At 38.6% G+C, this 15,419-nt stretch overlaps 1 protein-coding gene across 3 annotated transcripts in view; it reads right to left on the reverse strand.

Moving 5' to 3' along the window:
• Nucleotides 1-9,013: 9,013 nt before the first annotated feature.
• TBCCD1 (TBCC domain containing 1) overlaps nt 9,014-15,419 on the reverse strand; it is a 124,192-nt gene continuing 117,786 nt past the window's right edge. For all 3 annotated transcript variants that reach the window (XM_089684711.1, XM_089684709.1, XM_089684708.1), the window contains one exon: nt 9,014-9,541. In XM_089684711.1, the coding sequence (XP_089540837.1) occupies nt 9,526-9,541 (16 nt within the window). In that variant the 3' untranslated portion in view covers nt 9,014-9,525. The remainder of the gene's footprint in view (nt 9,542-15,419) is intronic.

A 15,419-nucleotide genomic window follows, 5' to 3' on the forward strand; every position in this document is an offset into this window, starting at 1 on the left:
CACTTCAGAACTCTCCAGCGCTTCTTTGCCATCCATTTCTGAGTGCTTTTTGACGTATGTTTGGGGTCATTGTCCTGCTGGAAGACCCAGGATCTTGGACGCAAACCCAGCTTTCTGACACTGGGCCCTACAGTGCGACCCAAAATCCTTTGGTAATCCTCAGATTTCATGATGCCTTGCACACAGTCAAGGCACCCAGTGCCAGAGGCAGCAAAACAACCCCAAAACATCATTGAACCTCCACCATATTTTACCGTAGGTACTGTGTTTTGTTCTTTGTAGGCCTCATTCCGTTTTCGGTAAACAGTAGAATGATGTGCTTTACCGAAAAGCTCTATCTTGGTCTCATCTGTCCACAAGACGTTTTCCCAGAAGGCTTTTGGCTTACTCAAGTACATTTTGGCAAACTGTAGTCTTGCTTTTTTATGTCTCTGTGTCAGCAGTGGGGTCCTCCTGGGTCTCCTGCCATAGCGTTTCATTTCATTTAAATGTCGACGGATAGTTCGCGCTGACACTGATGCTCCCTGAGCCTGCAGGACAGCTTGAATGTCTTTGGAACATGTTTGGGGCTGCTTATCCACCATCCGGACTATTCTGCGTTGCAATCTTTCATCAATTTTCCTCATCCGTCCACGACCAGGGAGATTAGCTACAGTGCCATGGGTTGCAAACTTCTTGATAATGTTGCGCACTGTGGACAAAGGCAAATCTAGTTCTCTGGAGATGGACTTGTAACCTTGAGATTGTTGATATTTTGCCACAATTTTGGTTCTCAGGTCCTCAGACAGTTCTCGTCTCCTCTTTCTGTTGTCCATGCTTAGTGTGGCACAGACAGACACACAATGCAAAGGTTAAGTGAACGTCTCTCCTTTTTATCTGCTTTCAGGTGTGATTTCTATATTGCCCACACCTGTTACTTGCCCCAGGTGAGTTTACAGGAGCATCACATGCTTGTAACATTCTTATTTATCCGCAGTTGTGAAAGGGTGCCAATACTTTTGTCCAGCCCATTTTTGGAGGTTTGTGTGACATTATGTCGAATTTGCTTTCTTTCCTCCCTTTTTTTGTTTTGTCCCAATACACACAAAGGGAATAAACATGTGTATAGCAAAACATGTGTTAATGCAATACGTTTCGTGAGAAATACATGATTTCCTGGAGAAATATCAAGGGTGCCAACAATTTCGGCCATGACTGTAATGCTTCTTTCTCATGAATGATTTTGTCATCTTCCGCTTTTTTTACCAATTTTACAAGCTGTTTTCTATATAAAGCTGTGGGGTTTTTAGAAATTTTTTCATAGGTACTCCTGTCCCCTAAAATTAAATTCATTTCCTTTTCATAATTCAATCTGTCCATTACGACCACCCCTCCCCTCCCCCCTTGTCCGCTGGTCGGATCACAACATTATTTTTCTTTTTCAATGTGAGCAAACCCTTATAAATGGATTCTTCTTCCTTAAATTTTCGTGCCTCTAGTTCATATAGATCATCAATTGTCATTTGTTTAAACACCTCAACATTCATATTTCTAGAGTTTGAGGGATTAAACGTAGATTTGTTTTTCAATTCACTATGAACATATTTAGATCTTGATTCCAAATTTGCCATAGATGTTGGCCCTGGTAGAGAAGCAAAGTATTTCTTGATATTAATTTTCCTAATATATTTATTAATAGCAATATATGTATCAAATTTATTTAGATTGGTTTTAGGAGCAAACTTAAGACCTTTATCCAATACTGAAATTTCCTCATCTGTTAACGGAACTGAACTCAAATTATAAATACCTTCCCCTAAACTTCTTTTCGTTTCCTTTTGTTCTCGTTTCCCCCTTCCACAGGTCGCTCTTCTACTTGTTGATACCTTCCTATTTCCTCTCTCGGGGCATATCCTCCCTCCCCTTCCACTGGTTGGTAATATTGGGGATTTCTCTGCCCCCCTCTTCCCCACTGGGGTGGGAAATAAGGTCTCATATAGGGTGGACCTGGTGGCCGACCTCTGAAGTCCCTCTGAAAAAAATTTCCCCTTCCTCTATTTCGACCTGGGCTATAATATACGTTCCTAGGATTATATTGATTGTATTGGTTATTCCAACCTTCCAATGGTTGGAATCTATTATAAACTGGAACATTATATTCTTGATTACCCGAATTCTTGGTTCTCACATTTGTTTTAATATCACTAGGTTTAGACCCCTCCCCCCTCCCTCCATTTAGTGTAACTCCCATCTGCTTTTTTTCTTCCTGGGGTATATTTCTCATAACTTCCAGGTTTCCATCAGTGGATTTGGCTGGAGATGATTCTGCAGACTGACAATTTTTTGAAATTACTTCCTGCCATTTATACACTTTATTGGCCTGGTAATCACCTATATCTCTGACAAATTTCTTATGTTTCTTTTTCTTCATTTCTCCATCCTTTTTATTAAGTTGTTCGTGTAATTTCTGAAATAATCCATTTAGATCACTCTTGTCCTTTAGTTCCTCTACTTTCTTTTTCATCTCATCTATTTTAACCTCCACTGTCCTTAATTTCCTTTTTTTCCTTTCTATCAACATTTTTAACAATGAATTCTCACAAGTGTGGAAAAAACTCCTCCATTCACTCAGAGAATCCTCATCATGTAATCCATCATTTGGAATAAGATCCCATCTTAATCTCCTAGGTATAATACCTTCTGATATATACTTCTCAAAGGATACAATATCCCACCATAATTGTAATTTCTTCTCCATAGCATACCCTACTTTCTTCACCATTACTTCTACATTAATGTCCAAAGTGGACTCCGTGGTGGAAAAAACCTCATCTAAATTAATTTTCCTATTATCAATAAAATTAAACACATCCATATTAGGTGAAAATCCCAATCTTATCCGTATAAAAATAAACCAAATTAATATTCTAAATCCTTATTTGTGATTATTAAAACACCCCCTGGTGTGTAAAGCAATATTTTAAATATGTGTATATCACCTACCCCAAAAACCCTCAAAAAGTCACGCTTTCTCCCCAGAAAGCAACACAGTATTATAACCTTTTTGAAAAATATATAAACAAATCCAAATAAATAAATATAAATAAATCCAAACACTTAAATATAATAATAAAATTCAAAATAAAAAAATAAAAAATAAAAAAATAATAAAAAAGTCCAATGCAAAGTGTCCCAAAATGTCCCAATATAACCAAAAATAGTGTCAAACAGAAATGGTGTCCAAAAATTGTCCAAATATCCAAATTTAATTCATCCAGTCAGAAGAAATTCCCTTCCATCCCGTAATACCTCGAAAAAAACAAATTCAAAAATCTAGTGCATTACCTTAATACATAATATATTCTCTCCATGCAAACACAAAAACACAAAAATGTGCAACCACTATATATGTGTATCTCTTCCGTGCACATGTGAATGAACTGTGACCACTCAGTGAAAACTGCAACACTGTGTTCCACCAGCACCAATAGTATTAGATACTATTACCCTCTGTATCCATATACCAGCATCCAAATGAGATCTTCCAAATGCTCCAATGAAAATATTCCAAGGTCCTCAAAAGACAAGAAGGGTCTCAAGGCTCATATTCAGGGTATAATAAAAAGATTTAATAAGAACTTACATTAAAATTTCATTATTTCGGCTTCCAACATGCTTCCTATGTGAGTCCTATCAAACAAATGCGATTTGCCATGTGTTGACAACCCACAAAATGGCCGCGGCGACACTTCCGGTCTGCGTGCGTGCGTCACTACGTCACACCCTTAACGCGTTTCGTCACTTCCGGACTTCGTCTGAAGGGATACGGACGTCCCACACCACTCTCCTTATATATTGATGTCTCTCAATGGTATGAGGCCGTCGCCGCCATTTTTAAATAGGGAAACCAGGCCATCGCAATTCCTCTCTCACTCTAATGAATACCCAAAGCCCAAAAAACATCGGTCTGGGCAAATACTAATACCAGAAGGGTATCAGAGGAATGTAGATTCATATAAAATATACAATCAACAAATAAACCTCCATGTTGTCTAGTCTGATTAATTACAACCATTCCTCTGATACCCTTCTGGTATTAGTATTTGCCCAGACCGATGTTTTTTGGGCTTTGGGTATTCATTAGAGTGAGAGAGGAATTAAGAACTAAAGAATTAAGAACTTAAGAACCAATGTAATTAAGAACTATTTTCAGCGTAAAGAACAAGGAGTGATGGTTTTTCCCCTACAGAGCCCTGATCTCAACATCATCAAGCCTGTCTGGGAATACATGAAGAGACAGAAGGATTTGAGGCAGTCTACATCCACAAAAGATCTGTGGCTAGTTCTCCAAGATGTCTGGAACATACCTGCAGAGATCCTTCCAGAACTGTGTGCAAGTGTACCTGGCAAAAGTTATACTGTTTTGAAGGCAAAGGATGGTCACATCAAATATTGATTTGTTTTTCTCTTCTGGTTATGTACTTTCCATTTTGTTAATTGATGAAAATAAATTATTGCTTATTCTAAAAAAACTTTCTAAAATGGTATGGACATATTTATTGGTACCCCAAAAACAATATAATGCTGTAAATTAAGAATGCTGTCAGAAATAGAAGTGCTAACAGTTTATCTATTTTACAATTTCTTTGCTTTACTCTGACATTCAAAAGACAGGCAGGCAGGGTGGATAAAAATCAATGATTTTTTTTAAAAAAATCAAATAAATGAGATTTTTATAATTTAAATCAGATTTTTTTTATTTTAATCGGAATTTTTTGAATAAAATGCTATTTGAGGAAACTATAGTACCATCCAAAGGTTATTCCATCATGAAATAAAGATTAGTTTTTTAATTATGTAGAATAAGGCTGTATATGTTTAATTTTTTTGGTAAATAAATTCCATTAATCCATTCACAATGTCATGCTCTTCCAGAGGTTTTTGTAAGATTATTGGGCAGTTTCTCTGCCTGCAAGATATTATCACAGATGCTTGGTTTATTTTGCATTTCTCAAAGCTGAATTTGAGTCAGCGGAGATCACATGCCTCTTCTTCACAGCAAAAATGTTATAACATGAACAGAGTTAAGAAAAAGACCTTAATCCTAACTTCTACAAACCTATGAATACAGAATCAACCCCTTCAGTGCTAAGTTTCAAGAAGTTCGGTGAATAGAATAGAAACAATATTTTTCTGATTGTTTGGAGTGGAATAGATCTGCACAAGAAGAAAGTGAAACTAAGTGTGAGGAGAAAGGGGCTGACAGTCTAAGTTTCTTAAAATATATAGATTTTGTTTAGCCAAATTAGTTAACAAACATCGATGTTTGTTTAAGCAAATAACATATGCTGTAATGTTATTTTTTCAGTTGAATAAATCTATTTAAATTGTTAAGGTAATGATTATTTTTCTCCTTCCTAAGTACAACAGAAAAGTTGTCCAAATATGAATGATTAACCTATTAAACTGGGGATAAAAAAACGAATATGAAAAGTTATTCTAAAAATCTTCATCTACTTGCATATTAAAGGTATACCAGCAAGAATTAGTCTATGTAGAAAACTATGATTTAAATCAAGCCTTACTGACTAGTGATTTAAATCGTGATTTAAATCAGTTTGATTTAAATCAAATCCACCCTGCAGGCAGGTGTATGAGACAATTGCTTTTAATTTAATCACTTTTCAAGAAGAATTTGTTTCAATCAGCTGTAACAGTACCAACACATTTATCCAAGTATGTATATACTTTTCACTTCACCTCTTACAGGCTTCTCTCCTTGTCAATGATTGTATGACTGATGTCTGCCATCACATTGATGTAAAAACACAGTAGGCTTATTTGAGTGTTTTGTGCAAACACCATCCCTAGCATTTAACCACTTGTCTGCCAAGGTATTATTATAAATGGTATGGTAGTCAAGTGATTTAATATAGCACACAGCAGCTTTAAGAGCTGGCGAATGGCTTTCCAATAAAAGTGATCAAGCTTTGGAGCCACCTGATCACTTCTATTGGGCTCTAAAAGAGTACCCTACCCCCATCCTCCCCTCAGCAGCACCCACAGTGGCCTCTACTGTTCATCTGGGGAGCCCTCTAACATAAGAAAGTTTCCTAGTGAAAGCAGGAGGAACTCAGGGAACATCTGTTCCTCTATCCCTTCTGTGACTTATGAACCCCAAAGTGACGTGTATTACATCACATCAGAAGTCACAGCTGCCATTACTCAGGTACTGTAACCTAGGATGCAGCTATTCAAACTTGATCTGCATTTGAAAAGCTGCATTAGAGGGCAAGGCAGACAATGGGTGTCAAATAGATCCCCCTAGAATGTCTCCATAAAGAGTACCTGTCACCTGCCCATGCTAATCAGATAGGAGGCTTATGGTACCAAAAAAGAAACAAAATTAAAAACTGTAAAATAAACAAACAAAATTCCAAAAGGCACAGCACAGACTGAGCACATATCAGTAAACATTAATTGCCCTCCACATGTGAGGTATCTTCACAAATGTCGGAGTATAATAATTCTAGGGCCACAATTCATAGTCTAGTCTAAACTGAGAACCTGGAAAGGCTTTTAAAGAACTGCCTGAGGATTTTGGGTACCATAAGTTTTTGGGTTTTTTTTTTTTTGCAATTTCTTGGGCGTGTAGAATGGACTTGACATGTTTGGTTTCTACAGTGGGTTAAATAATTATTTGATCCTCTGCAGATTCTGTAAGTTTGTCCAATTACATAGAAATGAGGGGTCTATAATCTTTATCATAGATGTATTTTAATTGATAAAGACAGAATACCAACCAAAAATCCAGAAAAAACACGATACAAATGTTATAAACGGAGTTGCAGTTAAGTGAGTAAGTAGTTGATCCCCTACCAATTAGTCTGGCTCCCACAGACTGGCTATGTGCTCAAGTGGTACACAGATTAGTCCTGTCAATTTAAGAAGGTGCTCCTAATAACAACTCATTATTATGTGTATAAAAAAGACACCTGTCCACAGAATCTCTTTCTTCCATTCAAACCTCACCATCATTATGGGCAAGACCAAAGAGCTGTCAAAGGATGACAGGAACAAGACTGTAGACCTGCACAAGGCTGGAATGGGCTACAATACCATTAGCAAGAAGCTTGCTGAGAAGGAGACAACTGTTGGAGCGACTATTCGCAAATGGAAGAAATACAAAAACACTATCAATCGGCCTCGGTCTGGAGCGCCATACAAGATTTCGCCTCATTGGGTAAGAGTAATCATGAGAAAAGTGAGGGAGGGAACTACACGGGAGGGGCTTGTGAATGATCTCAAGGCAGTTGGGACCACAGTCACCAAACAAACCATTGGTAACACAATACACTGCCATGCAAGATTCTGCAGCGCCCATATCACCCTCCTCAAAAAGGCACATATACAGGCCCATCTGAAGTTTGCCAATGAACATCAAAAAGATTCAGAGAAGGATTGGGAGAAAGTGCTGTGGTCAGATGAGATGAAAATTGAGTGACTCGACTTACTGTTTGGAGGAAGAAAAATGCTGACTATGACCCTAAGAACACTATCCCTACAGTCAAGTACAGAGGTGGAAACATTATGCTTTATGGCTGGTTTTCCTGCTAAAGGTAACACCCACTTTGCTGCATTGAGGGGGTCAATGAGCAGGGCCATTTATTGTAAAATCTTGGATAAGAACCTTCTTCCCTCAGCCAGAACACTGAAGATGGGTTGTGGATGGGTCTTCCAGCATGACAATGACCCAAAACATACCACCAAGGCTACAAAGGAGTGGCTCAAGAAGAAGCACATTTAGGTCATGGAGTGGCCTATCCAGTCTCCAGACCTTAATGCTATAGAAAAATGTATGGAGGGAGCTGAAAGTTCCAGTTGCCAAGCAACAGCCAAATAACTTAGAAAAGATCTGTAAAGAAGAGTGGACTAAAATGCCTCCTGAGATGTGTATCAACCTGGTAACCAACTAGAAGAAATGTCTTACCTCTGTGCTTTCCAACTAGGGTTTCTCCACCAAGTACCAAGTCATCTTTTGCTTGGGGATCAAATACTTATTTTACTTCGTGAACTGCAGCTCAATTTATAACATTTTTATCATGTCTTTTTTCTGGATTTTTGGTTGACATTCTGTCTCTATCATTTAAAATACACCTATGATAAAATTATAGACCCCTCATTTCTTTGTAAGTGAGCAAACTTACAAAATCTGTAGGGGATCAAATCGTTATTTTCTCCATTGTATTTACTAAATGCAACCCAATCTTTTATATTTTACAAAAAACTAGGTATAATATTGTGTTTGCACTAAAACTCATTTATTTTTTTTACCTGAAATGGCTTCCAAAGATAAACAGGGTAAGTATGGGGGAAGAATCAGTGGGTGGGAAAGGGAGGATAGGATTGTAAGCAAACCTGATTTTACCCTGCTTGGTAGTATACTTTGCTAGAATTGGCAGTGGTTGTAACCCAATCTGAATAGGCTGCCAATGCACCCTGTGCAAAATACACCATATCAGTTTTTGGAAATATGCCAGTAGCATGCAGGAGCATTGCTTTTGTGTGTTGGGGTACCATCCAAAATAATTGGCATCACAGCTCACAAACACCTGTATGGTACGTTATTCACTACCACAAAGGTATGAAGCTGGCAGTAAGGATATCCTATGGATGGGGAAGGAATTTTTGCTGACCACTGAGCAAGAGTAAGGGTCTATATTGAAGGGCTTTGGGCTTGCGTCTATGATATCACATTAAGAAATTCTGAGTTCAGAATATAAGACTTTCTAACCTGCATTTATCATCTGCCTCAAGCAGATTGTGCATCCTTATAGACTTGTAAAGGAATGCAGACTCCAACTGAAGCAATCAAAAGACGTTGCCCCAGACCCAAACAGCTGGAACCATCCACATAAACAAAAGAAGAATATATCCACACAGCAAAACAATGGTATGGTCATAAGGAATGTGCAACAAGAAACTGTTCTGGATGTCAGATTAATAGTGTAAAGAACAGACAAGTAAACCAATGTAGACAATTCTATTTATAACTGAAAAGTTATATTCCACTGTATTATGGCAGTTCATGCTATTGCAGACAATAAAACTATTTCTTTAGTTAGATGCATAAATGCAAAAAACTAGAAGTGAAAAATGACTACCCCTGACAAGTATGAACTCAAAAGTAAAACACAAAAAGTTTATATTGGGCTAAAAAAAAAAAACTAGCAAGAACAATGATAAAACATTTTAATAATTAAATTATATATATTTTCTTTAAAGCACAACATCATATTCTGGAATGTTTATAGCCTATCCATTAATATGCACGTTACCTAGTCTAAAATAAATATCTGTCTTTTCAAAAAAAAAGTGCTAAGAGAAGTGCATATAATTTATGGCTTATTATGAAATGGTCTTCTGGAATTGGCTTTCCTCAAAATAAAAAATTGGAACCTCGCTTATAAGAAAGAAGTAAAGTGAAGATCTGGAGCTTCATCCTTCAAGCATTTCAAATCGTCACACTTCAACCCGAAGGTCACTTCAAAAGCAGAACGACCTAAAAGAACAGAAAACATAGTCAAGACCCACACTAAAAGTCAGGCGAGGCAGAGACACCGATTTCTAGATTGCACCTTTTTGCTCCATGCACACTGGGCATTTTAATAACACTGGTAACGTGAGCTGTGTAAAGTCACGTTAAAAACGTGACTTTCAGATCTTTTGCATTCGCATTTAGCCATGTTTTTTCGAGTTTGCATTTTTTAGTTTTTTTGACAAGAAAAAAAAAATTTTTTTGCTCAAAAAAAGTCCAAAAATGCCAGTTTGCCGCATTTTACCGCATTAGGAACATTTTTACAGCTAAAAATCTCTTCTAGAAGCCTACTAGTTCTGGGTTTTTTTCCCCTGCCAAAAAACGTTGATTACAGTCTGTGTGTGCATGGACACATAGGATAACATGCTGGGGAGTTTACTGGCTGTAGAGAAAAAATGCCAAAAGCCAAAAACAGCAGTTATAAAAATGTCCAGTATGCATGAGGACTTCATGTTAAACAGTGCAGCTTCCAATTAATTTATATTGCTTACATTGTTATTCCATACTTTTGACTTAAGTAGTACCCCTTAACCATTTGAATATCGGGCAATTTTACACCTTCCTGCCCAGGCCATTTTTCAGGTTTCAGCGCTCTCACACTTTGAATGACAATTGCGCGGTCATACAACATTGTACCCAAACTAAAATTTTATCCTTTTCTTCACACAACTAGAGCTTTCTTTTGGTGGTATTTAATCACCACTGGGGTTTTTATTTTTTGCTAAATTATCAAAAAAAGACCGAAAATTTTGAAAAAAAAAAACCCCCACGTTTTTCTTTGTTTCTGTTATAAAGTTTGCAAATAAATAATTGTTCTTCATAAATTTAGGCCAAGATGTGTTCTATTACAGGTCTTTGGTGAAAATAACCCAAATTAGGATGTATTTTTTAGTTTGTAGGAAAGTTATAGAGTTCACAAACTATGGTATAGATCTGACTATTGATCAATCCTGAAGTAGTGACGGCCAATCTAATTTCTTGAGGTCCAAGAATGTCAGAACAGTACAGATATCCCCCAAATGACCCCTTTTTACAGAGTAGACAGTCCGACGTACTTCATAAGAGGCATGGCGAGTTTTTTGAAGTTGTACTTTTTTGTCATAATTTTTCAGAAAATGAAAAAATGCAAAAAATTATTTTCACTATTTTTTTTTTTTTACATACTGTCACCAGTGCAGTACAGGGTCTTCATATACCTGGCATGGCAGTGATCAGGGACACTGACTGGTGACAGTATGAAAAAAATATATATATTTTTAAATTTTTTATTATTTTTAATTTTTTATTACATTTTTTTTCTTTTTTTTAAGATTTTTTTTTTTCATATTTCACTATGACCAAAGTAGTACAATGTTACCATAGTAACATTGTACTACTTTGGGGAAGTGATCAGTATTTGTTTTTTTACACAATTTGCTTATAGCAAAGAATTACTTTGCTATAAGCAAGCATTTACCTGAATGACATCGATTCATTCAGGGGTTTTTTTTTTTCGTGCTTAGCTGTGATTTGGCCACAGCTAATCACGACATGTGCATGTGATTAGCTGTGACCATTCACAGCTAGACAGTAGTATACAATGGATGGCATGAATGAAGCCATCCATTGTATACAACTGTCATGTGACCTGCTGTGATTGGTCACAGCAGGTCACATGGTACCGGCAACGGGGCCGATACTCAGATCTGTCATCAGCCGTGTCCGAGGTACACGACCGGTGACAGATCACGACGCTGCGCAACTCTGCAAGCGTGAAAAGTGCGCATGTGCGGGAGGACGCCATTTGGCTTCCAACCCGGAAATCCAGTACATTTTACCGGCCGCCTTTTGGCTATTAGCCGGGCGTGTATTTGTTAAAGGTTTGGGCACTGTGGGAGAGAGATCTGAGCCCCATATCAGGTGATCAATGGGAGGAGACCTTTGAAGCAGTTACTACTTTCTCTCTTAATGCGTCTTAAAAGTGCACTATACTCTGTTGTGTTTGCATAGAATAGGTATTCAGCCAGATCCCCACTGTCCTAAATGCCAGTGCGACCATGGCAATCTTATACACCTACTTTGGCGCTGCCCTAAACTCCATCTATATTGGAAGGGGGTGGTAGAAACCATAAATATGGTGTTCCAAGCTCGACCCTAAAAGTTGTTTGTTGAATATATCGGGGGATGTAGAACCTAGAGAGTTTGTCCGGGATGCCATTTCCAGAGCCATGTTTGTGGCCCGCAAATTACTCCTGATCCACTGGTAATCTGTAACTCCTCTCTGCCTAAGGGAACGGATCCACTCCCTGGGCTACTCAGAGATTAGAAAAATATATATACCAGCATGAGGGGCTGCCCTGGCAAATCTGAGAAGCTTTGGTCTCCTTGGCTGAATACCCCTGGACTAAGTCCTCTGGAGCTGGTCCAACTGCAACTCCTATGGGGCCCTACAAGCTGATGTTTATGTTCAAGACTACTTTCTTTGTAGGAGTATAGTAAGGCGAATATCTCATAATTTGCAGTGTACGTATATGTTGCAATGCCATTGTTTGAATACTTAGACTCTGTACTTGATTGCATGTTCAGGAGCTATACTTTGTTTTTGGTGCTTTGTAGCACTAAACTGCTGTAATGTTCTTTTGTTTGGGTTCAAATAAAACCTCTTGATTTAAAAACAAAACAATTGCTTAAAAGGATAAGTTCACCTTTGGAACATGTTACATGTTGCACCCATAATTAGGGTGGAACATGTTACATGTTGCATCCCCTGACTCCTCTCACTTGATCCCCCCTCCCAGTGACAGTAGGCAGTTCCTCTCCCCAAAATCACTCTCACTTCCCAAAAACAGCGGGGCAGTGAGGAGCCACATCATTCACAGGTTCCTATGAATGAATAGTGCAAAAGGAATAACAGGCAAATAAATGATGCAGTCCATGTAGTGTAATAATAGATATATTCCAGGTCAGACAAGGAGTAGTCCAGTAGACACTAGGGCAAGTTGTGGTAGAGTGTAGCAGAACTCTGGAGTAGGAGAACAAAAGCAAAAGACGCAGCGCCTCTAAGTGTAGACTTTTTTACAGTTTGTTAAAAAGTAAGTTTAACAACTCACATCTGGCAAAGTAAAAACAGGCTCATAGGGATGGAGTGCAGGATGTCAGTCACCAAATGTAAGGGCTGCTCTTGGACAGGATCCCAGCCGATCAGCAGGAGGTGCTTGCTGTAAGGAGAAGCAGAGAAGGCAGAGCTAGGCTGGGTCCCTGGTATGTCCGGAGCAAGTGGTGTCGGCATCTGACGTCATCGGGATGCAAAGCGTTTCTGAGCATGTGGGGGACCAATGGGGACTGATGTGCTATTTCATCTGGCACGGGTCGAGCATAAGGAGAAGGAGGGGGAAGAGAGACTTAAATAGGATGACGAAGAGTGATGGTCAGGACCAGGGGCGGGGGAAGGCAGAGGAGAACAATGTAAAATGGAACAGCAGTACAATGTCGATCTGAACGTCACAATAATTAAATAAGATGGTAACAAAATTCATATCCACAGAAACATTGTAGAGGAACCAATTTCCAACATCCATCCCCTCTCTATAGCTGTGGAATGATCTACATCTATTTCAGCCAATTGTCCGTCTAACAATTGTTATTTCCCCCCCCCCTAAAAATTACAGCAATTCCCCACAAATCCCAGATTCTCATAACATTAATGATTCTTCGCACAATCCACCTGAATCATTTACCCATCCTAATGAGATCACTGGTCCATCTACCACTAAATCTCCATCGAGTATTGAGACTGCTTTCATCTCTACCCCTCAACCTTTTTTATATCAAAGTCCCCCTCCAAACAGCAACCTAAAAATAAAATTCATAAAAGAGGATGCAGAGGACGACGAAAACAAGCCAGGATGTCTGCAGAAAATACGCAGACTATAAAAATCTTTAATCTATCTTCTCATAACCTTCTGCCAGATGAAGTTTCCCTCCTCAAACTTGGACTCAATTTTGCTCCCACCATTAGCCCTAACTCTTTCGCAATATTTAAAGAACTCAATAAATTTATCAGACAACTTACCATAAAAAAGGTATTACCATGTACAGTCTCTTAAACTTGACCCCACTCCATCTGGGACCTATGCTCCTGTTTTGATCAAGATATCCTCTCAATACTTCAACAACTCCATGATAATAAGATTTTGAACTTTATCTACTGACCAAACATCTAGCCACTTCCCCACCCATCAAACACACTACTTTTAGACCCATGTCTACTTCTTTCCCTCCCATGCCAAGGGTCCCTTTGTTGAGACATTTTATAAAGTCAATTACTCGGATTTACTTACACTATGCAATACAAAAACTTCTCCACCTGATAACCTAAAACCCTCTGACAAAATAGCCCTAAAAAACCTCATGGACAATACCAACATCTATTATCAAACCTGCAGATAAGGGAGGAGGTATAGTCCTTCAAGATAGAATGGATTACACAACCAAGGCTACCAGACTACTCTCAGATCCCGTTACTTAAACTAAGCTCAAAAAAGATCCCTTACCTGAGTTCCAATCAGTAGCCAAATCCCTGGTTGATTCAGCACTCTCCCAGGGAATACTTACCAAACTAGAAGCCTCCTTCCTATATAAAACATTTTATAAGACACCCTACTTTTACCACCTCACCAAAGTACACAAAAGTCTTACCAACCCACCTGGTAGACCCATAGTTGCCTCAATTGACAGTATTACCAGCGGTTTTTCACAATTCATAGATTTTCTTTCAGCCCCTAGCCCAGGGTCTGCAGTCGTATCAGAGATGGTACCCACCTCATACAACTACTAACCCCGTACAACTGGAACCCTACCTACTGTTAGGCCTCCCTGGATGTCAGTTCACTCTACACATCCATCCCACATCTCCTGGGACTCTTGGCTCTACAACACTTCTTATCAGGAGACCCCCTCATCAATCCCAAACAAGCTGATTTCATATTTGAGGCCACCAATTTTTGCATGACGCACAACTATTTCAATTTTGATAGGGAATTATTTCTCCAATAACAAGGAACTGCCATGGGCGCTAATTTTGCACCATCTTATGCCAACCTAGCCATGGGCTATTGGGAACATCTGTACATTTAGCAAAATAACCTATTTGCAGCATATCTTACATTCTTTGGCAGATTCATAGATGACATTATCATCATCTGGGACGGGTCACCGTCCCCTATTGATGATTTTGTCACCCATTGTAACAATAATCCATTTGGCCTACATTTCACACACAAAAAAAATCCCGACCATCTCGCCTTCCTTGACTTTGAAATGAGTCATGAGAACAGTCAAATCATTTGCAAAAATGATACCACACTGACCTCAAGTAATTCCTTCCCACATTATCAGAGTTGCCATTATCCCACCTAGATACAAAACATCTCTAAAAGTCAATTATGTCGCCTTCGTCAAAATTGTACCAAACTAACGGATTACGGGGAACTGAGCCTTACCCTCAAGAAAACATTTGTAGAAAAAGGGTATCCCGATGCACTTATAGAATAAGCCTACAACTTCTATTTATCTGGCAAACCTGAAGCCACCAGACCCTCAGATAATTCTGACCATATAATCAGGTTTACCACTAGATTCCAAGGAAAACACGGGAAAATGAGAAATATTTCATTTATATGGAATATCCTTCATGGAATATCCTTCTGGAAGACCCTTATCTGAAGGATATTATTCTTCCTAAATCCACCATTACATAGAAAAGCCCCCAACCTCAAAAAACAAAATAGCCCCCAGTAAATTAAAATCTGTCCAGTCCACCTCTGTACCTTCTTTATTCTCCACTCCCATTGTAGACATGTTT

This window comes from Staurois parvus, unplaced genomic scaffold, assembly GCF_062004578.1.
Source record: "Staurois parvus isolate SC_StPar_1 unplaced genomic scaffold, SC_StPar_1.0 ptg000353l, whole genome shotgun sequence".
Classification (NCBI taxonomy): Eukaryota; Metazoa; Chordata; class Amphibia; order Anura; family Ranidae; genus Staurois; species Staurois parvus.